This window comes from Salvelinus alpinus, chromosome 1 (assembly GCF_045679555.1).
Source record: "Salvelinus alpinus chromosome 1, SLU_Salpinus.1, whole genome shotgun sequence".
Taxonomy (NCBI): Eukaryota; Metazoa; Chordata; class Actinopteri; order Salmoniformes; family Salmonidae; genus Salvelinus; species Salvelinus alpinus.
The window spans coordinates 49,815,371-49,836,226 of record NC_092086.1 but is presented as its reverse complement, the minus strand read 5'-3'; the positions used below and the strand labels follow the sequence as shown (position 1 = coordinate 49,836,226).

Here is a 20,856-nt window from a genome sequence, read left to right as displayed (position 1 = left end):
GTCCACAGTCTCATGGTGTTGTCAGCCAACCCGTCTTTAGGTTATTCAAACTTCTCCATCAGGTTTGGTTTCCCCCACTCCGTTATATTCATTTTATATTTTTGTCATTTAGCAGACGCTCTTATCCAGAACGACTTACAGGAGAAATTAGGGTTAAGTGCCTTGCTCAAGGGCATGTTGACAGATTTCTCACCTGGTCAGCACTGGGATTCGAACCAGCGACCTTTCGGTTACTGGCCCAAAGCTCTTAACCGCTGGGATACCTGCCGCCCTTTCAAAGATTTTCTTGATTATTTTAGTTCTTCCTCGATAGACCTTCTCCAGCTGTTCCTGGGTCTTCCCGCTTTCCCCTGGAGCCTCCAGGTTACAGATAATAAATATTACATAAGTGTGCTTTGTGTTGTTGATGTAGAGAAATGAGCTTGCCGAGCCTTCTGAGAGTAAACAACCCAACCAGTACTAACACCCCCACAAACACTCAGATCGCAGTTTAACCAATAGTATTTAATGGGTTATGCAATTCTCTGCTAAGGCCCAATCTCCTCCCAACAGTACAATGAGTAAACCAGTCCCTTGCATTTTATTGGCAAAAAATTCATTAAAACAGACCTAAATAAATATGTGTTTTTATGAAGGGGGAATTACTAAAACGAGAAGAGCAAAAAATAAATAAAAAAATTTAAAAACTGGGTTCTCTCTCTCTTAAAAACCACCAACTGCTTTTTTTCCCTTAAAATTGGGAAAATGTAAAAGTAACAATTCTTAAAAAAGGGACCATTCATTAGTTTTCCACTTCATATATCATGTAACACAACTAGAACCAATATAAAAACTGCAGCGGAACAGTGCCACCATCTGGAAGTCTTAAGCTTTGGTCACAGGATTTAAAACAGACAGGGGGGGGTATGCCTCCCTTCAAAAACTACCTGGACCCAGGAGAGTGGCTTAAATTAATGAACGCCATAGGTCTTGATCAGGTCCAGTCTAAAGGCAGGCTAGACTGGTACTGTCAGTCAGGGGAGGGGGTTGGATGACAACCAAAGCATTTATCAAAAGGAGAACCCAGAGCATCTGGGACGACTCCGAGGCATGGTGGGTGGGTGTGTGTGTGTGTATGAGATGGAAAACAGAGTCTTCCAACAGTCCCTTCCATTTCTCAAAGCTAATGCAGCCCTGTTCCATTCTTTTCACCTTAACATTGTTGAATTTTCCCATTTCACCTCAGCTCAGTGCCATGTCCCCCTTCTCATTGTGGGGGGACCCTAGGGCTTTGACCCCCAGAACAACAACACCCCTCAGGGGAGGGAGAGACAAGGAAGCTGGGTGGGTGGACATGGAGGGCTCCAGGTTGCAGTTGGAACACTGATTACCCCACCTCTCCCCCCTCCACCTCATCCATGATTCCTCACGCTCCCCCTGCCTGCACCCCAGAGGTTTCCCTGGGGTGCTGAGCCCATGGCGGGACATAGCAGGATGGGAAGTGATGAGGGGGCTGAATCAGGCAGCCACCCCCACCTCCACCTTCCACTCAGGTCAGTCAGTTCGTAGTGAGATAGATAGTGAGGGCTCAGTTTGAGGCGCTGCTGTTGGAGGAGCTGGAGGTGGAGGGTATAGCCGTGCCAGAGGCCCCAGACGTGGCCACAGACTTGCGGATGTGAGGCATGAGGAAGGGGTCACAGGCTAGCTGGTGCACATCGATACGGTCCTCCTTCCGGTAGACCAGACAGCGCCTTATAAAGGCCTGGAGAGAGATAAGGAGGGGACATTTAGAGACGTTGTGACAGGAGAATAATTTGTGCACAGAGCAGAAAGGGATGAATGTGTAAAGTAACAGACCAATGAAAGAGGGATGGAGAAACAACACCAGGTGAGGAAGAATTTAAGGAATGGACTAACAAATGACAGAAAGGTGAAGGAAGGACAGACAGAGAAAAAAAACAAGCAGTACCTTAGCTTCTGGGGTGACCACTGGTTTGGGGGGGAACTGAACCTCTGTTGCCTTCAGTATGGTGTTCTCCTGCAGGATGTCCTGTTGAGACTGGTTATGGCCAAAGGGCTGGAGGGGAAGACAAAGAAAGAGATAAAAGGCTAAAGTTAGCAACACAAAACATCCTCATCTCTTAAATGGAATATAAAGAGTATGAATAGAATTCTGAGAGGAGTTAGTAGTGTGTGCGTGCTTGCATTACCTTGCGTCCGTACAGAGCCTGGTAGAAGATGACTCCCACTGACCACACGTCCACCTTGTTGGAGATTTTAGGAGGCTCTTTCCCCACCACAAAGCATTCTGGGGGAAGGTACCTGCAAGGGAAGATCATTGCTTAGAGCAACACTCTTTCCACAATAACAATCATCCAAACAAGATAGTCATTCTATTGTTCTGGTTTGTGCGGCGCCTCACCAGTAGGTCCCTGCACCCTGCGAGGTCAGCTCCATCCCGTCCACTGAGTTGTAGCTGTCGTCGTCCATGATCTTGGACAGGCCGAAGTCGGTGATCTTGATCTCCCCACAGGCTGTGCCATTCACCAGGAGGATGTTGCCTGAGGAAACGACAAGTCAGAGGTCAAGACAAAAGGTCACAATGAACATGAAGGACATTTCTCTGTAATATACTGTCAAGGATGGTTTATAAATTGGTCTAACGACATGTCTGTAGACAATTCGAATGGGACAAGTTTCACTGGTCAAAACAACATTTAATTTACACTCTGGTAGAATGTCTATAGACAGTCACTGAGACTTTTCGGTTTCCTTGTCGCAGACAGATAAGTGTGTCGTCATGGTTACCTGATTGCGACAGCAACGAGACAAGTAAAACAATTATCCGGTAGAATACCCTGCATTTATTACGTCACACACACAACTGTAAGCTATTTTCTGTAATTAGCTTGCCATTACCTTAAATTCTTGTTGGGAGTTTATTTTCCTGTAATAATTAATACAAATTTACTAAAAAGGTAGCCTAGTGGTGAGAGCGTTGGTCCAGTAACCCAAACGGATGAGATTTATTGGTGTTAAAATAAACCAGTTATGCTATTTGGACCACTAGGCTGCTGTCATGCATATCATAACAACAACGACAAGTTTGATGTCGGACGACGATAGAACGTTCATGATGTCACTGCGACAACAGTCTACAGACTGTCGATGTCGATAGACCAACTGTAAACCAGCCTTAAGAGTCAAAAGATAACTGAGTGAAAGGTGTTTCGTTTTAGTCTGCCGTCATCGTTTCAACTTGCTTTACACGTAGAGTATCAGTCAAAAGTTGACACACATATTGCTCTTCCTAAGGCTTCCACTAGATGTCAACAGTCTTTAGAACCTTGTTTGATGCTTCTACTGTGAAGAATGAGGGAAGGAGAGCTCTTTGAGTCAGGTGTCTGGCATGAGTTGATCACGCGCGCTCCCGTGAGAGCGACCTGCGTTCCATCGCATTTCTGAAGACCCTCATTGCAGGGTTTTTCTTTATTTGACCATTTTCTACATTGTAGAATAATAGTGAAGACATCAAAACTATGAAATACACATATGGAATCATGTAGTAACCTAAAAAAAAGTGTTAAACAAATCCAAATATATTTTATATTTGAGATTCTTCAAAGTAGTCACCCTTCGCCTTGATGACAGCTTTGCACACTCTTGGCATTCTCTCAACCAGCTTCATGAGGCAGTCACCAGGAATGCATTTCAATTAACAGGTGTGCCTTGTTAAAAGTTAGTTTGTGGAATTTCTTTCCTTCTTAATGCGTTTGAGCCAATCAGTTGTGTTGTGACAAGGTAGGGGTGGTATACAGAAGATAGCCCTATTTGGTAAAAGACCAAGTCCATATTATGGCAAGAACAGCTCAAATAAGCAAAGAGAAATGACAGTCCATCATTACTTTAGGACATGAAGGTCAGTAAATACGGAACATTTCAAAAACGTTGAACGTTTCTTCAAGCGCAGTTGCAAACACCATCAAGTGTTATGATAAAACTCTCTCATGAGGACCGCCACAGGAAAGGAAGACGCAGAGTTACCTCTGCTGCAGAGGATAAGTTTATTAGTTTACCAGCCTCAGAAATTGCAGTCCAAATAAAGTAACAGACACATCTCAACATCAACTGTTCAGAGGAGACTGTGTGAATCAGGCCTTCATGGTCAAACTACTGCAAAGAAACCACTACTAAAGGACACCAATAAGAAGAAGAGACTTGCTTGGGCCAATAAACACAAGCAATGGACATTAGACCAGTGAAAATCTGTCCTTTTGGTCTGATGAGTCCAAATGAGATTTTTGGTTCCAACTGCTGTCTCTTTGTGAGACACGCAGAGCAGGTGAATGGATGATCTCCGCATGTGTGGTTCCCACCGTGAAGCATGGAGGTGGTGGTGTGATGGTGCTTTGCTGGTGACTGACTGTGATTTATTTAGAATTCAAGGCACACCTAACCAGCATGGCTACCACAGCATTCTACAGTGATACGCCATCACATCTGGTTTGCGCTAAGTGGGACTATCATTTGTTTTTCAACAGGACAATGACCCAAAACACATCCAGGCTGTGTAAGGGCTATTTGACCAAGGAGAGTGATGGAGTGCTGCATCAGATAACCTGGCCTCCACAATCACCCAACCTCAACCCAATTGAGATGGTTTGGGATGAGTTGGACCGCAGAGTGAAGGAAAAGCAGCCAACAAGTACTCAGCATATGTGGGAACTCCTCCAGACTGTTGGAAAAGCATTCCAGCTGAAGCTGGTTGAGAGAATTCTAAGAGTGTGCAAAGCTGTAATCAAGGCAAAGGGTGGATACTTTGAAGAATCTCAAATATATCTGGATTTGTTTAACACTTTTTTGGTTACTACATGATTCCATATGTGTTATTGCATTGTTTTGATGTCGTCACTATTATTCTACAATGTAGAAAATAGTACAAATAAAGAAAAACCCTGGAATGAGTAGGTGTCCAAACCTTTGACTGGTACTGTAAGTGATCGCATCAGTGTGGACCTGATACTAATATTGCAGTGTAACTGCTGCCATGCTAGTGTCCGTGTGATCTGCTGTGTGCACCCACCGGGTTTGAGGTCGTAGTGGATGATGGGTGGGCGGATCTCGTTGAGGTACTTGAGGGCGTTGACCATCTGCATGATGATGGAGCGGCCCTCCTTCTCCGACATCAGCTTGTGCTGCTTCAGGTAGAAGTCCAGGTCGTTCCCCTCACAGTACTCTAGAACCGTACAGAACCTGGAACACAACGAGACGGAGGAACCCACGGTGAGGTAGTGTTTTAATCTCGAACCGTACAGATCCTAGGACATAACGAGAAAGAGAGAGAGCGAGCGAGAGGATGTGGTACTGTTCAACTCCAGAACCGCACAGAACAACGAGAGTGGAATCAGCTGTGTGGTACTGTTTTAGTTTAGAAACAGTACAGAGCCTGTTCCACCACGAGCGACAAAGGAACCAACTGTGAGGTACTGTTTCAAAACAGTAGGATAGAGAGTTGAAAGAGAAAAATAACACCGGAACTAGAAACCCCCAAAATTCTCACGTTCTATTCCAAAGATGTGTTGGATATGTTCTGCTGCTCTTTGGGGGGGGGACTTACGAGTCTGTGTCGAGTGAAAAGTAGTCGTAGAGTTTGACTATCCGTGGGTGGTCCAGCTCCTTATGGATTCTATACTCTCGACATGCGTGTCTGAAAAAGAGACCATGTTAAACTCCAATGTTAAAACCAAAGTGCTTCTGTTACCCATATCACTCTGAGGAAAAAAATGATTTGTCCTTGATAAGAAAAAGGGAACTCACTTGTGGTAGTTCTCTTTCTTCTCGTCCCTCCAGTTCTTGTTCAACTGGTGGATTTTGACTGCGACGTATCTCTGCTCCGTTAGGTCAAAGGCCTTCAAAACGTGAGAGACATGACATCAATTACAAATAAATGATTCTATCACATCCATTATTCTTTATCATATCTGAGAGAAACCTGGCACCAACATGAAACCGTATGAAAACTTGGCACCGACTTTAAAAAAAATGGATTCAGGTGAACATCAAAAGTTCATCATTATGAGAAAACCTTGGGGACTATGTAGTCGCTGTACTTAGTTCAATGGGTATACAACTATGCATTTGACCATGATGACAACAAGGTCAGTTCCAATGACTGTGAACGGGCAGAGTGCGCTCACCTTGTAAACTTCACTGAAGCCACCTCGGCCTAGTAAGTAGAGCAGCAGGTACCGGTCATTTAGCGTGGGGTGGTCTTTGAACCTGTTGCGGAAATCAGACATATTTCGATTAAAGGTCAAAACAGAGAGAACACAAATAAGAGAACACTGGTAGAGAGCACATACGTGGAGTTATCCTCGTTGTGGATCCTCTTGAGCTCGCGGATGTGCAGGTTCCGTACTCGCTCCAACCTCTCCAGCTCAGCCTGGATCTCTGCCTCCTCCTGCAACACCCAGCAAGCTTATTAGCAACTTTTACAGGAACCAACAGATAAACAGTACACAAAGTACATACACAAAACATAGAAACATTGCATGTAAAACAGCACACTACCTTCTTGAGATGGCCCAGTCTTAGTTTGAAAATCTCCTCTTGTTCGTGATACTCGGCCTGTGATAACCTGGAAGAAGAAGAAACTCACCATCATAAACAGAACCAAACGTGGGGAAATGTATGCATTATAAACAGAGAGTGGAAGAGGCGGGGTAACGTACGCTTCGCTCTCGGCTCCGTTGGCCTTGCTCTTGCGTTTGTTCTGCTCCAGGCTAAGGGGCGGGGTCTGGGCCATTGAGGGTGGTTTCCTCTTGGCCAGGGCCTTCCTCTGTCTCTCTATGTCCTCTCGCTGGGAGTTGATCCTCTCCTGTTGCCTAGAGACGAGACACAGACAGGAGATGGGGAGGGTCAGTGCTGATGTGAGAGAGAAAGAGATTAAAAACAACAGAGGAAGGTAGAGAGGAGGAGTATGAAGGAGGAGAGGATGAGATGCAGAGTGAGAGAGGCTTTTGAGTGACCCTTACTTGATAAGGTTCTGAAAGGCATATCCGTCGGTCCACTGTTCTGTGAATGAGGCACCATGTCGGACGGTGGTGAAGTGACCCAGACGAAGACGGTCCTGCATGCTCTTGTCGCGACACGCCATCTTCTCCTGCTTTGACTGGGGGGAGAGAACACACACACACACACAGAGTTATACTTGGGGAAAGCTAGTCCTTGGTCAAGAAAATAGACATGGGTAAGTTATTCTAGACTCCCAAGCCTGTTGTAGGGACAGAGGGAGAACTCACTTTCTCAATCAGCAGCTTCTTGCTCATGGTCACACATTTGTTCAAGCGTTCTTTGTACCGCTCAAGCATCCTCTGCTGCTCATCCAACTGCCTTCGAAGGTCACAGTTCGCCTGAAACAGAACGGGTTAAAATCCCATTAATTAATAGTCCTTTTAATGAAACAAAGCTGTTTTATAATGTCAGATGGTAGTTTCTGAGGAGATCTGTTCCCATGTCTGGAGCATAATGCTGTCTCATGACGAGGCCAACAACATGTTATTCCATTAGAAGACAGAATGGGAAAACAAGGACACGTTGATGGCAGAGGTGTTCCCACCCGCAGTAAGTCATCGATCCTCCCCTCCTTCTTCTCCAGGTCAGAGTTCTTGTTGTTCTCCATAGCAGTTAGCTTCTCTACCGTCAGGTCAGACTGCAGGAGGAGAACCAGAGGACGAGAAAGAGCGATGAAGTCAAACATTCACCAGAGACGTGTCATATTATACAGGAAGTTATTACAGACATCACCAGTGCTCTGTGTGTATCTGTACAAAAGGTGTAAGGTAACAGCTACCTGTGTGGCTTTGTGGTTCATGTAGAGGGAGACAGGCTTTAGGGAACAGGATGAGTGCTCTGTGTTGGCTGAACCCATAGAGGACGGGCTGCCCTGCTGCATCTGGGATACAAAGACATCCACACATACCACTAACATCATGTCATGGACCACAGTAACATTCTGCTTTGCATTCAGGTCAGTTTGAAGGACATGATGGGTTCGTTAGGAACAGGGGGAGAAAAAAAGATACGGTGAAAAGGAAGGAGGAAAAAGAACAGGGAAGTGAGGGAGCATGCTCACCGTGCCTGGGGGGTTGGAGAGGGAGTGATGTTGTGGGGAGGAGCGGACAACTGGAGGGAGACTCCTGGCAGGACTGGTACCAGGACCGCTACCACCCGCAAACTGACAGATTTAATGGAAAAGTCAGAAGAAGAGCGAAGGAATTCAAAGCTGGATGGATGCGTTTTGCCTGAAAGTGAGCACTCACCTCAAAATAATCACTAATTTTCTGTCCTCTTGCTCCTCCTTTCCCTGGAGAAGAAAAAAGAAAGGCTGAAAATCTGTGGGCCGTTGATCTATTCTGACAACAAAATGGCTGCCGGCAAGGCACGACTGAGGTGAAAGAGAGATCACGGAGGAAGGGAGACAAACATCTCACCTTGGCTGCTGTCGTACGGCTCTGCTTTCCTCTTCCTCGTTCTCTGGTCGTTGGGCTTTTTCTCTGGGGTCTGGATAAAGAGCAGGAGAAACACATTGTACTTTATGACAGGGGAAGATGTCTAAAATATCATATAAGAGTGAAAACATGCTGTGGGACACTGACCTCCAGCTCTTTGTCACTGAGAGAGCCCACGCTGCACAGGCTCTGATTGGATGACTCATTGTGGCCTGAACCCTGTTCAAAAACAAACAAACAAACAAACCCACACAATTACACGTCAGACAAAGAGTGGAAGGATATGCCAAGGGCAGGGAGGGACTAAACTTAATTCACAATTAAACCAGGGGTGTGGTAGGGAGGGATGGGGATTATGCCTTCATTTGACTGACTGCTTCTCCCCATGGCTACTCTCTGGTGAACAGATAAGGTGAGTGATTGTTTGTGAGAGAAAGAGAGAGCAGAAGAGAGTCGGAGAGGAATAGGGTTGAGCTAATATCATCACCATTCGTCTCCACACTGTGCACCTAGCCTATCAATTCTAAATGTCTGTTCCCTAGGTGATGCCTGTCACTCAAATGACTCACTTTTGAATTCACCAGGCTGTGCCATATCAGAGAAATATACTTAGTCATTCTGGGCACATAATGCTGCTCCCTCTAACTAAATTGAGCCTGAAATTGCTGAACATCAGACATAACTAATGCAGGTGGGAGTAGGTCTCTCTCTCAATCTTTTTCTCCCTCACACTCTCGCCTTTCATTATTTCATCCTCATTCTCTCCAGCCTTGTTCAAACAATTTTGAAATCCTACTACTCAGATAGGGTATTGGAGGGCTTTCAGTGTTTCCCCTGTATTCACTTAGTAGTGGCGCAGCTAAATGAAATACATTTTAAGGATGGACAGAAAGTATGTAAAAAATATAATTGACCTATATATTTTGTTATATAATCTTTGAGAACTAGAAATCCCCTAAATAATAACTAACTAGACAGTCAGGGAGAATAAAAAAATCCAAAAACAATGGCTGGTTTACTGACGGGGCATGCAGGGTACATGCCCAGGGGCCCCCATAGGTTATGTTATAATGTGTAAGCATTAGAACACAGAAACGCTTAGAATAGCAGGAAATGTGCTTTCACAATGCAAAATTCTCTCAGCTCCATTGCAAAATTGGTAGAATTGCAGGAAATTAGCGGAAAAACAGCACATTCCTCTCTGCCGCCAATTCTGGACCTATTTAAGCAGCGCCCACAATGCTTATAAGGCAGCTCAGGATGACTGATAGGGAGCAGAGCTACAGGGCTGTTCAAGGTCGAGAGAGACAGGCTGAGCTGCCCTCATTATATCTTGGGGCTTTCAGACCTATAACACCAGGGCATGCTATATGTCGCTCATCTCTCTCTAGCCTAATACTTCCTTTCTCTCTATCCCAGTCTTTCCACACACTGCAACTCTGTCAGACGGACCCTGGTCAGACGGGGTGGCCGTGGTGTGATGCTTTAGCGGGAGCCGCCATTTTCTCTGCGACAGCACCGTGCTCTGGGTTCAGTTCTGCCTATGGCTGGCATAGAGCCCAGTCCTGGCTCTGATTCACTCTCTGCGCTCCGGATCACTTTCCACAAAGGCAGCTCTCTAAGATGGAGTTTACCTCAGCACCACCAGGCAGGACCTCTAATCAAAAGCCAGAGCGCTACTGCCATAACATCTGGTCAGGGTTTCTACGCGTATGAGGGTGACCGGCATTCATGCCCTTCCCTGCCCCACTTCCCCCTCCTGCCCGCTCCCTTCTTGGCAGCCCTCTGCACATGCATATGCAGCCACCACATCATGAGCCAGTAGGCGAGGATACCATATCACACCAGCCAACAAACACAGACACACAGCTCTACATTCTCAAGAGAGAGAGAGAGAGAGGCGGAGGGGGCCAGCCGGTCCCTGGCCAAGCTCAACCAGAAATAGAGAATCAAACAAAGAAAGGGAGAAACAAAGAGAAGGGGTGAGAGAGAGACAAAGAAAGATAGATATGGTCCTAAAGTAGATGTGCAACACTGAGATCCCGTGGTCAGTCCTACATTAGAAAAGGTGGAGTGGCAAAGGAGCAGGACCCTATATAGGCCTATCTCATCTCCAATGATATAGTGTAGTAACACAGACCTTAGCCACGCCGACCCCAGTGAAGCGAGCCTCCAGCAGCTCCTGGCGTCGCGGGTCCAGGCTGTGCAGTTCTTCCATCATGGCTGCAGGGACAATGAGCAAGAAACACACAATTTGATATCAGATCTGTTTACTTTCCATAGCACAGACGAACATCACACAGAGTAAGAATACATGAGGTTGGAAATCCTCTGACAACAGCTTGAGGATTTAGTGACACAACCAGTTCAGGGTTGCCTATAGATGAATGTGTTGACGCATGCAACTATAAATTCGCAGAAACTGACTCATGGATAACCTTAGACACACCTGTTTTTGTTAAAAAAAATCTAAAGTCACCACCACTGATTCCAACACAGAACTTGATCAACAACAACAAATCAAGCAAAGACTAAACAGGCAAGAGCTGTACATACTCTAGTGCTGACATGGGACATTTCAGCAAATATGGTTTGAAAACTGTGATTACAGTATTGTGATAAGATTAGTGAATCTGATTGAGTCATTTTGCCACATAGCTAACTAGCTAGGCGACGAAGCAGACCGTTTTGGCAAGAAGGGTCAGGCCAGCGACCAACCAACTTGTTAATAGTATATCAAATCAACTAGCTAGCTAACTAACTAGCTGATCAAAGAATACAGGCAGCTTGCCATCATCCACTTGCAGGGGACAAACTATTAACAATGAGAGTAACATGATAGACATTGTCATGACTCATGATCATGTGTTCATTACATTAGTTGACGTGTGTCAATATTTCAGCCCCCCCCAAGCTAAATGCTTGTTAACTAGCTAGTTAACTACAGTAGCTAGCTAATGTCCGACGTTAGCGACCTGGTGCAGCTAACTAGTAACTTGGTCACTTCGTTGGCAAATATGTCTGATAGGTAACTAAAAAACAAAATGTTATGTTAACAAAATATACCTACTTGCGAAATGGTAAATTTAAGGAGGGGGATACATAACTAGTTAGCTAACTAACGTTACTAGGGTAAGGGTGATGGATAGCGACATGTCAAATGTCCGATTAACATGTAACGTTAACGTTAGCTAGTTAGCTACATGAAAACTGCTGTTTTTCAGGAATATTATGACCCAACCCTAAGTTTTATGTTAGAAATAAAACATTAATACAACTCGACCAAGGTTACCTGTTGTAATTATATTTTCCACGGGTCCAATCTTTTTATGTCCACGATTCTTGTCTCCCTACCTCGACACTGCCAAACGAGGCCTCATCCAAATCCTCGTTCTTCGGTGTTGATTTGTTACCCGTTAGGAGACGAGCGACTACTTGGCCCCCCAATAACGACGGATAGTTCCCTTCTAGGCCTAGAAGTCCTGGGGTATCCCGAACCCGCCTTTCCGCACTCCCTACACGGGTATCCCCAGGTTCACATTCCTTTCATCAAGGGCCGTACCATGCCTCTTTCGGGGTATTTTATCCCGAACAATGACCATCAGTTGCCCTTTTCATCGCGAATATGATCCAACAATGTGGCTATTTTGTGTTATAATTTTGTCCTCCGATCTGATATGTTCGGTCTAATTCTGTACTCAATCAGAACAAAGTTGGTGTTCGGCTTCACCTTCCTCGCCCTAGCAAACAATTTGTTACGGAAGTTGTGTTGTTCCGATCATTTCAGTTGAATCTGGATCGGTTCGGTTTCTCATTTTTTGGGGGAATGTAAACAATAATCGGTAAATCTCCCTTTATTCTCGTGAGATTGTTCAAATTTGTCTTTCCACCTTCACCACAACCACGCCTGCCCCCAAAACCGACTGTAGACCAATTGAAGTCGATTTACAAACTAGCTACATGCAATCTAAAACTGCCCATAAGGTTTCAGGGAGACAGAAATGCAATCATCTTTTTTTATATATGTGAAGTGAAGGCAATTATCTGAAAGGAATCATGTCACAATGATGGGTTTACACACTGTTTTTTAATCATTTTGAAGTGGTGAATGTAAAAAATAAAAATTAAAAAGAAGTTTACTCATACAGCGCAATTTATCTAAAATAATGGATTATGGCAAACAGTCTGTTGAATGTAAACATTAGAATATTGCGTTTCCAGACCTTTGTTCAGGTTTCATTAGCTCATCAGCCTTCTCTATATTCCGTTTCTGAGTCATGTCCACCTCTCAGTCAGAGATTCATTATCAAATAGCACCTGGGGGAAACCAGAGCTGTGAAGACAAATGGCTGAGGGAACCCAATAGAAAAACATGTCTAATGCTTTGCACACACATCACCCCTCAATCCATCTCCATGGTGTCCATCATCACAATGGTCTCATGGAGGTATCCATCCATCCCAGGGGTTGCAGTCCCACATCTACCTCAGACACTAGTTCAATGATAAGCCACAGTGTTCTCTCTGCTGTTCCTGGCTCACTCCTGTGTCTCTGGCGGTTGGGTATGAGGCTTGCGGTACTTGCATTGGATCCAGACACGGTACATGGTCAGCTGCTTGCCTCTGTTCACCTGCAGCCGCCGGTCCACCATGTTCTGGACCTTCTCCAGACCCGCTTCACTGAAGTAGTCATGTAGCTCATCTGGAGAGAGATGTCATAGAGATATTATACACAAAAAAACACGAAAGTGTCTAGTGTCTGAGGTAGATGTGGGACTGCAACCCCTGGGAGTGATGGATACCTCCATGAGACCATTGTGATGATGGACATCATGGAGATGGATTGCGGGGTGATGCGTGTGCAAAGAATTAGACATGTTTTGCTATTGGGTTCCCTCAGCCATTTGTCTACACAGCTCTGGGTTCCCCCAGGTGATTAGATAAATAAAGGTGAAATAAAAAATAAATAAATAAACTGACTTGCAAATTACCACTGTTAAAAAGCAGTACATACTAGACTTTTGATTTGATTTATTACCTTGTGTGAAGAAATAGACTCGTGTTCCATCACCCCGGACATAAAAGTTATCTGACAAACACCTTCCTGAAAAAGGAACACATTCAATAATTAAATCGATTTTCCCCAAAACATGTACATATCGCTAATCACAATTTATAAGCATTTTGCTACACCTGCAATAACATCTGCTAAATATGTGTATGTGACCAATACAATTTGATTTGATCCCACACAGTCCCACGCCTGAGCGCCAATGGTAACTCACCTTTCTTGAAGCGTAGCTGTGCCATGTCATAGCGCCCATAGTCCCTGAGCAGCAGCACTCCTCCAGGCTTCAGCAGCCGAGCCAGTCTGCTGATGGAGGCCTGCATCCTGACAGAGAAAAAGAAAGACATGGGAATTTGATTGCACTTAAATTTTCCCCATCACACACACGCAGCCACACATACCACGCACCCACACTTGATTGTTGCCACACTCAAACGTCACACAGGGGCGGCTTACTTGTCAGGATGCAGGGCTGAGAGCACGAAGATGAGCACTATAACACCCATGCTGGCGTCTGGGACAGGGTAAATAGCTCCCTCATCACCCAGGTCATGAACAAAGGCATAGCAGCGCCCGGGGTCATACTCTGAATTAGCCTGGTAGTGAAAGGGACAAGATGAATAAATCTATTTATCAGCCAACTAATGACATCATCTATCAAGCATTTCTCCTTCTCACCTTGACCAGCTCTACAGCGGTGCTGGAGAAATCACAGCAGTAGACAAAGAGCCCAGGGTCACTGTCACACACAAAGAAGACAGGGTCACGCAACATGAAGGTGCGAACAGGGTTGCATCTAATACATATTGAGATCTGAATTGCAGATATACAGCATGTGCATACGAAGAGGGTAGTAGCTACCATACAAAGTCAAACTGATCAGGCTGCATACTGCATAATGGGACTGCTCAATACACGTGGTCCCAACCACCACTCACTTGTTGGTCTTCAGAATGGGAAAGACAGTGTTGCCAACACCACAGCCAACCTATTGAATCAAACAAGGGCATAGGTTAGCCTACTTTATGCCTGAGGGCCACATATACTTAGCTGGTCCCATATCTGTTTGTGCTCTTGCCAACTCTATTGCTCATTCTCACGGCAAACATGTTTGACATTACAATGAGTGACAATGAGTTGGCATAACACAAACAGACTGGCACTCAAGCTAACATATACTGCAGTCATACTATGATACAATATTCCTCACCTCCAGTATGCGATACATGGCACTGGAGCCAGGGAAGTCACCATCTACAGGGGCCAGAGGGGTGACTTCACTGCTTTGGCCCTGACACTGTTCGACACCATGTGGTTCATTGTCCTCAGCTCTATGGTCCCCAATACAGGAGTCCCGGTTGAGGCGACACTGTGGGGCCAGCTCAGGGAACTCTGTGAAGAGCCAGTGGCGGTCTTTGAAGAAGCGATTCTCATGGATGGTGTAGAATTCATTCCAGTACTCGTTCGCCCTGCAGTCAAAGTCCTCTGTTCAAATGAGTGGAAGAGATGCAAATTGACTACTACATATTCTATATCTTGTTCTGGTACTTACACTACATGACCAAAAGTATGCGGACACCTGCTCGCCAAACATCTCATTCCAAATTCATGGGCATTAACATGGAGTTGGTCCCCCCTTTGCTGCTAAAACAGCCTCCACTCTTCTGGGAAGGCTTTCCACTAGATGTTAGAACATTGCTGCGGGGACTTGCTTCCATTCAGCCACAAGAGCATTAGTGAGGTCGGGCACTGATGTTGGGCGATTAGTCCTGGCTCGCAGTCAGCGTTCCAATTCATCCTACAGGTGTTCGATAGGGTTAAGGTCAGGGCCCTGTGCAGGTCAGTCAAGTTCTTCCACACCGATTCTGACAAACCATTTCTGTATGGACCTCACTTTGTGCACAGGGGCATTGTCATGCTGAAACAGGAAAGGTCCTTCCCCAAACTGTTGCCACAAAGTTGGAAGCACAGAATCGTCGAGAATGTAATTGTATGCTGTACCGTTAAGATTTCCCTTCAATAGAATTAAGGGGCCTAGCCTGAACCATGAGAAACAGCCCCAGACCAATATTCCTCCTCCACCAAATTTTACAGTTGACTATGCTTTCGGCCAGGTAGCATTCTCCTGGCATCCGCCAAACCCTGAGTAGTCCTTCGGACTGCCACAGCAACTTGCCCAAGCCTCCCCCATTTCTTCTTCACCCAAATCCAGATAGCTGATGTTCTGAAAGAGATGCAAAATCTGGACCCCTACAAATCAGCTGGGCTAGACCATCTGGACCTCTTTTTCTAAAATTATCCTCGCAATTGTTGCAACCCCTAACCCCTACCCCTGTTCAACCTCTCTTTCGTATTGTCTGAGATCCCCAAAGATTGGAAAGTTGCCGCGGTCATCCCCATCTTCAAAGGAGGAGACACTCTAGACCCAAACTGTGTCAGACCTATATCTATCCTACCCTTCCTTTCTAAGGTCTTTGAAAGCCAAGTTAACAAACAGATCCCCAACCATTTCGAATCCCACCCTACCTTCTTCGCTATGCAATCTGGTTTCCAAGCTGGTCATGGGTGCACCTCATGGGTGCATCTGAAGCCATTATTGTGATTATTGTGACTTTGCCATTGTAATTGTTTGTAAGCTTGTGTAGTCTAACATGAATCTATGATCGTATGCTATCCATTTGTTTTTTTGTATGCTGTTCTTTGTATGCCATTTTAATATTTGATAATTAACCAATGATATTAGGCCACACTTGGCCATGATTACAGACACCTGTGTCTTTTGACACTATATAAACGAGTCATACCGCAGTGTTTGATCACACCCTGATGAAGACAGCTTGGCTGTCGAAACGTTGGACAATACATTTTTGCATCTGAGCTCCTAGAGTGTGCGGCTCTCCTTTATTTTCATGGGTGCACCTCCGCCACGCTCTAGGTCCTAAACGATATCATAACCGCCATCGATAAAAGACAATACTGTGAAGCCGTATTCATCGACCTGGCCAAGGCTTTCGACTCTGTCAATCACCATATTCTTATCGGCAGACTCAACAGCCTTGGTTACTCAAATGACTGCCTTGCCTGGTTCACTAACTACTTCTGAGACAGAGTTCAGTGTGTCAAATCGGAGAGCCTGTTGTCCGGACCTCTGGCAGTCTCTATGGGGGTGCCACAGGGTTAAATTCTCGGCCGACTCTTTTCTCTGTATACATCAATGATGTCGCTCTTGCTGCTGGGGATTCTCTGATCCACCTCTACGCAGACGACACCATTCTGTATACTTCTGGCCCTTCTTTGGGCACTGTGTTAACTAACCTCCAGACGAGCTTCAATGCCATACAACTCTCCTTCTGTCGCCTCCAACTGCTCTTAAATGCAAGTAAAACTAAATGCATGCGCTTCAACCAATTGCTGCCCGCATCTGCCCGTCCGTCCAGCATCACTACTCTGGAGGGTTCAGACTTAGAATATGTGGACAACTACAAATACCTAGGTGTCTGGTTAGACTGTAAACTCTCCTTCCAGACTCACATTAAGCATCTCCTATCCAACATTAAATCTAGAATCAGCTTCCTATTTCGCAACAATGTATCCTTCACTCATCCTGCCAAACATACCCTTGTAAAACTGACTATCCTACCGATCCTTGACTTCGGCAATGTCATTTACAAAATAGCCTCCAACAATCTACTCAGCAAATTGAATGCAGTCTATCACAGTGCCATCCGTTTTGTCACCAAAGCCCCATATACTACCCACCACTGCGACCTGTATGCTCTCGTCGGCTGGCCCTCGCTTCATATTCGACGCCAAACCCACTGGCTCCAGGTCATCTATAAGTCTTTGCTAGGTAAAGCCCCGCCTTATCTCAGCTCACTGGTCACCATAGCAGCACCCACCCGTAGCACATGCTCCAGCAGGTATATTTCACTGGTCACCCCCAAAGCCAATTCCTACTTTGGCCACCTTTCCTTCCAGTTCTCTGCTGCCAATGACTGGAACGAAATTGGGGAGAACATTTTTTATAATCATAAGGGTACGTTTTTAGTGATTGCATATTTCAAGGCTTTCTTTGGTGTATTTTAATTATGTTACTAATATTGCAGGAGGTGCAGAAGAGGTGGATTTGGCGCATGCGCACTTGCTCGAAAACAATATTTAGATTCTTTCCAGAAAAGGCATTGGCCATGTTCAAGAGGATTAAAACTGCAATGTAGCATGGGTAAATTGTGACTGACTGACTGATCTTCAAATAATAATGAGTCGCTACTTATGATGCAAGGTGATTTGTGGATCAGTCAGTTGAGACATTATATACAGATCTCTGATGGCAGTAATGAGGTAGATTTTTTCGGTTGCATGTAACTTTTTATTTAGACCTTTTTTGGAAGTACATACTGTCCGGGACGGCAGCAATTATGATAGTTGCTCAGTGAAACTCCTTTCTTTGGTAAGTATCAAATGTATTTTGACATTATTAAGCTTGAAAAGCTGGTGAATGGCAAGTTGAATGGATGCTTCTGGGCTTAAAGGAGGGCGTCTCCTGTAAGCCCAGATTCTGGTTCAGAACCAACCTTGCTTCTCTTGAGGGAGGGGCTGACTGTTTTCTTGGACCTTCTTCTTGGCAGCTGCTTCTTGCTCCTCTGTCCACTCCACATTGTCCCTGAAAGTGAATGGGACACCAACACCACTAGAAACCAAGAGGAAGACATGCTACCCATGCCTAGTTCTGTTATGTTCTGTCCATATGTTAGCCCAATAATAGACTAATGGAGCCTATAGTCCTATACTTATAGTCCAAGGACCTTACATGTTCTGTTGAAAAGCAAATTTACGCACAGGTGATCGAAGACGCAGATAGCTAATAATCAAACGCTGTAACATGGAAATATGGCCGTGTGGGAACCATAACCCTATATACAAAGGTGTGTATCAATTTAACCTTTTTTTAATGATTTCTCGGCTGAGATGAAAGATAATGTTTTAAAAAGCTGTACCGCAAGCGATGCATGTTAATGTTCAGACCAAGCCTTGGGGCTCTTAACAAAACACCCATGTACAGAAGACACCTTCATCCAATGACTCTTGTGTAATGTAATGGAACTGAGAATCATGATCAAGGGCTATCCATGTGTGTGTACTACCACCAGTATGCATGCTAAAATACGAACCATGCGTTATGTTGAAAAACTTGACGTGGGTCTGTCAGGAAACGGGTTCCAAACGGAGGTCTTTTCAGTTCACCAGATGTGGATTCTGGTAATATTTGTCCCGTTTCAGTGATGTTTTGCTCCACTATCCCTCCCAGAGTAACGGGCGCTGCCATGTCGAATTGACGCACCGGAAGGAATGTCCAGAGAAGTTGAAACAAAGACTACATTGTCAACGAGATATCCCACTACAGTCAGTAAATCAGCGTTGCCTGTGAGTACTCGTTTACACCAGTTGAGTGCGCCATAGCCCTACATTTGGCATTATGATCGAGAACGTGGCTGCTGATGAGATCCCCGCTTGGGGATGAATGGTAGGATGAAAGAAGATGGCGGGCAAGGCAAAAAAAGGGGATTTGGTTTTGAGGGAATATGGAATTGAGGATTGCACAGCACTTTTGGAAGAGCTAGAGAAGGAAAGTGAACGTGAAGAGAGTGAGGGTGAATTCATTGTGGTGGCAAGTGCAGTGATAACCACCGAGAAGAGCTGAGTGTAGAGGGCAGTGGTGTGGTGAGGGAGGTTGGCGCCAAGTGCGAAAAGAGGGATATGTCCCCTAGTAGCTCAGAGATGGAACCTGACGAGTTTATGGATGTAGTACCTGCGGTGAGGACCGCCTAGCGTCCCGAGGATGAAAAGGATGATTCTGGCCCAGTGGGACTGAGATTTTTGGAGGGAATGATCCTTGCATTTTGGCTAATCCATATGTGGTGTCAGGTTGGATGGAGAAGAGGTTGGGGTCTGTTGAAAGTAACTCTGAGTGGAATAGTGATGATTTATTGTGTTTCTTCAGTCCAGAAGGAGTTAGGGACAAGACATGTCACTTGCTTTGCTCTCTGGAGCAGGGTGGAGTTGAAAGGAGTGGTAACAGGGATGGCAGTGTGTTGAGGAGGATCAGTTGAAATGGAAGATTTGCGGTGTCTGTGACACCCGCCGTTTGGTGCGACGGAGACCCGGTGGAAAGCGTTGGGAAAATGGAGAAGACAATGTCTGTACTGCTGAGTTTTGATGTAGAGTCTTTGCCCGAACACGGTCAAGTTAGGAAGTGTAAAGTATCCCGTGAGAGATTTTGTTCCGAAAATACTACAGTGTTTTAGTTGTGAAGTTTATGGGGATGTTGCAGCAGTGTGTAGGAGGGGAGATTCCTAGAAGTGAGAAGTGTGCAGGGGGGCATGAGACGAAGGAATGTGGTGTTGCAGGGGGTGTTGAGTGGTAGTGTTCTGTTCTCTCAGACCGTTGGTCAGTAGTAGGATTAGACAGGGTTAAATAGTGGAATTGGTTGGTGTTTTTTTTAATAGAGGGCTAATAGTTGGCAGGGTAATTTTCCTGTTTCCCAATATTGTATTACTCTATCAAATTTATGTAGGCCGTGAATGGCCTCACACACCAGTACAGTAGGTGGTGGTGTATGCCCCTAAAAGTTGGATGCACTCCGCCAACCAAATCCTTTAGAAGAAAAATAAGACTTTGCACCTGCACCTCTGGATATCCTTGGGATGCCACTCTACTAAGCTAACATATGGAATTGTTTTAAGATGGTCATACCAAGGATAATTTAGCTATTTGATTTAGAATTTTAGGACCCCTTTAGGTATGAAAGATAAATATAAAAAAATGATTTGATGAAACATTGAATTTGACCTGCTATTGCTATTGGCCCGTTGAAACGCATTGAATAACAGATTCATACATGGAAAAACAGATAGTGAAAAAAATCTAAACAAAGTTTGTTTTAAAGTGTCTGGGCTACCTTCTGACAAGTATTGTGAGACTTGGGGGAATCCTAGAGCAAAACAACCCGAGATGTACAGTACCAGGAATGAATAATAGAAATGTATGTAACTAAATGATGCGGATTGCCTGTACATTTCCTAGGCCTGCTGGTTACATATGTAATGGGGAATTTGTCAAAATAAATAAAGGGCAAGCAATTCACACAATGAAACAATGAATGTGCAAGAATTGGCAGGTGACAGTGGAGCACATTCTGGAGAGAGCATGCATTCCCCATCTTCTTGTCTCAACATTTTAAATTATAGTCGAGACACATTATCTCCACACATTTTAAAAGCTTTTTACTAGCAGCTGCAAC

At 44.9% G+C, this 20,856-nt stretch overlaps 2 protein-coding genes across 5 annotated transcripts; both read right to left on the bottom strand.

Annotated features, from left to right (window-relative positions):
• Nucleotides 1-489: 489 nt before the first annotated feature.
• On the bottom strand, nt 490-12,383 carry LOC139579004 (serine/threonine-protein kinase tousled-like 2). Of its 4 annotated transcripts, none has more exons than XM_071407182.1 (21): nt 11,782-12,383; nt 10,630-10,712; nt 8,637-8,708; nt 8,472-8,541; nt 8,301-8,344; nt 8,114-8,215; nt 7,832-7,933; nt 7,598-7,690; nt 7,281-7,391; nt 7,014-7,150; nt 6,711-6,863; nt 6,550-6,616; nt 6,342-6,439; nt 6,177-6,258; nt 5,797-5,888; nt 5,597-5,686; nt 5,063-5,232; nt 2,402-2,540; nt 2,190-2,301; nt 1,949-2,056; nt 490-1,741 (listed from the first exon to the last, which is right to left on the bottom strand). In XM_071407182.1, the coding sequence occupies exons 2-21, from the start codon at nt 10,708-10,710 to the stop codon at nt 1,568-1,570; spliced, it is 2,097 nt and encodes a 698-aa protein (XP_071263283.1). In that variant the 5' UTR covers nt 10,711-10,712; nt 11,782-12,383; the 3' UTR covers nt 490-1,567. The 4 variants fall into 4 exon arrangements, with proteins under 4 accessions (XP_071263283.1, XP_071263292.1, XP_071263296.1 ...); XM_071407191.1 differs by having other exon boundaries at nt 11,844-11,980; XM_071407195.1 differs by lacking the exon at nt 8,114-8,215.
• Nucleotides 12,384-12,557: 174 nt separating this feature from the next.
• On the bottom strand, nt 12,558-19,065 carry LOC139579015 (tRNA N(3)-cytidine methyltransferase METTL2-like). The gene is made up of 9 exons (XM_071407220.1): nt 18,728-19,065; nt 18,131-18,219; nt 14,767-15,041; nt 14,495-14,544; nt 14,235-14,295; nt 14,013-14,152; nt 13,774-13,880; nt 13,527-13,592; nt 12,558-13,190 (listed from the first exon to the last, which is right to left on the bottom strand). Exons 1-9 carry the CDS (start codon nt 18,880-18,882, stop codon nt 13,027-13,029), a joined length of 1,107 nt encoding a protein of 368 aa, XP_071263321.1. The 5' UTR covers nt 18,883-19,065; the 3' UTR covers nt 12,558-13,026.
• Nucleotides 19,066-20,856: the final 1,791 nt, after the last annotated feature.

Excerpts from the sequence above, each read along its gene's own strand:
- LOC139579015 (XM_071407220.1), bottom strand. The coding sequence starts at position 18,882 with ATGGCAGCGCCCGTTACTCTGGGAGGGATAGTGGAGCAAAACATCACT. Across the intron at positions 18,220-18,727 it reads GTTTTTCAACATAACGCATG|GGACAATGTGGAGTGGACAG; the intron begins GTTCGTATTTTA and ends ATTCACTTTCAG. Across the intron at positions 14,296-14,494 it reads CCCATTCTGAAGACCAACAA|TGACCCTGGGCTCTTTGTCT; the intron begins GTGAGTGGTGGT and ends TGTGTGTGACAG.
- LOC139579004 (XM_071407182.1), bottom strand. The coding sequence starts at position 10,710 with ATGATGGAAGAACTGCACAGCCTGGACCCGCGACGCCAGGAGCTGCTG. Across the intron at positions 8,542-8,636 it reads TCAGTGACAAAGAGCTGGAG|ACCCCAGAGAAAAAGCCCAA; the intron begins GTCAGTGTCCCA and ends CTCTTTATCCAG. Across the intron at positions 7,934-8,113 it reads TCTCCAACCCCCCAGGCACG|ATGCAGCAGGGCAGCCCGTC; the intron begins GTGAGCATGCTC and ends TTTGTATCCCAG.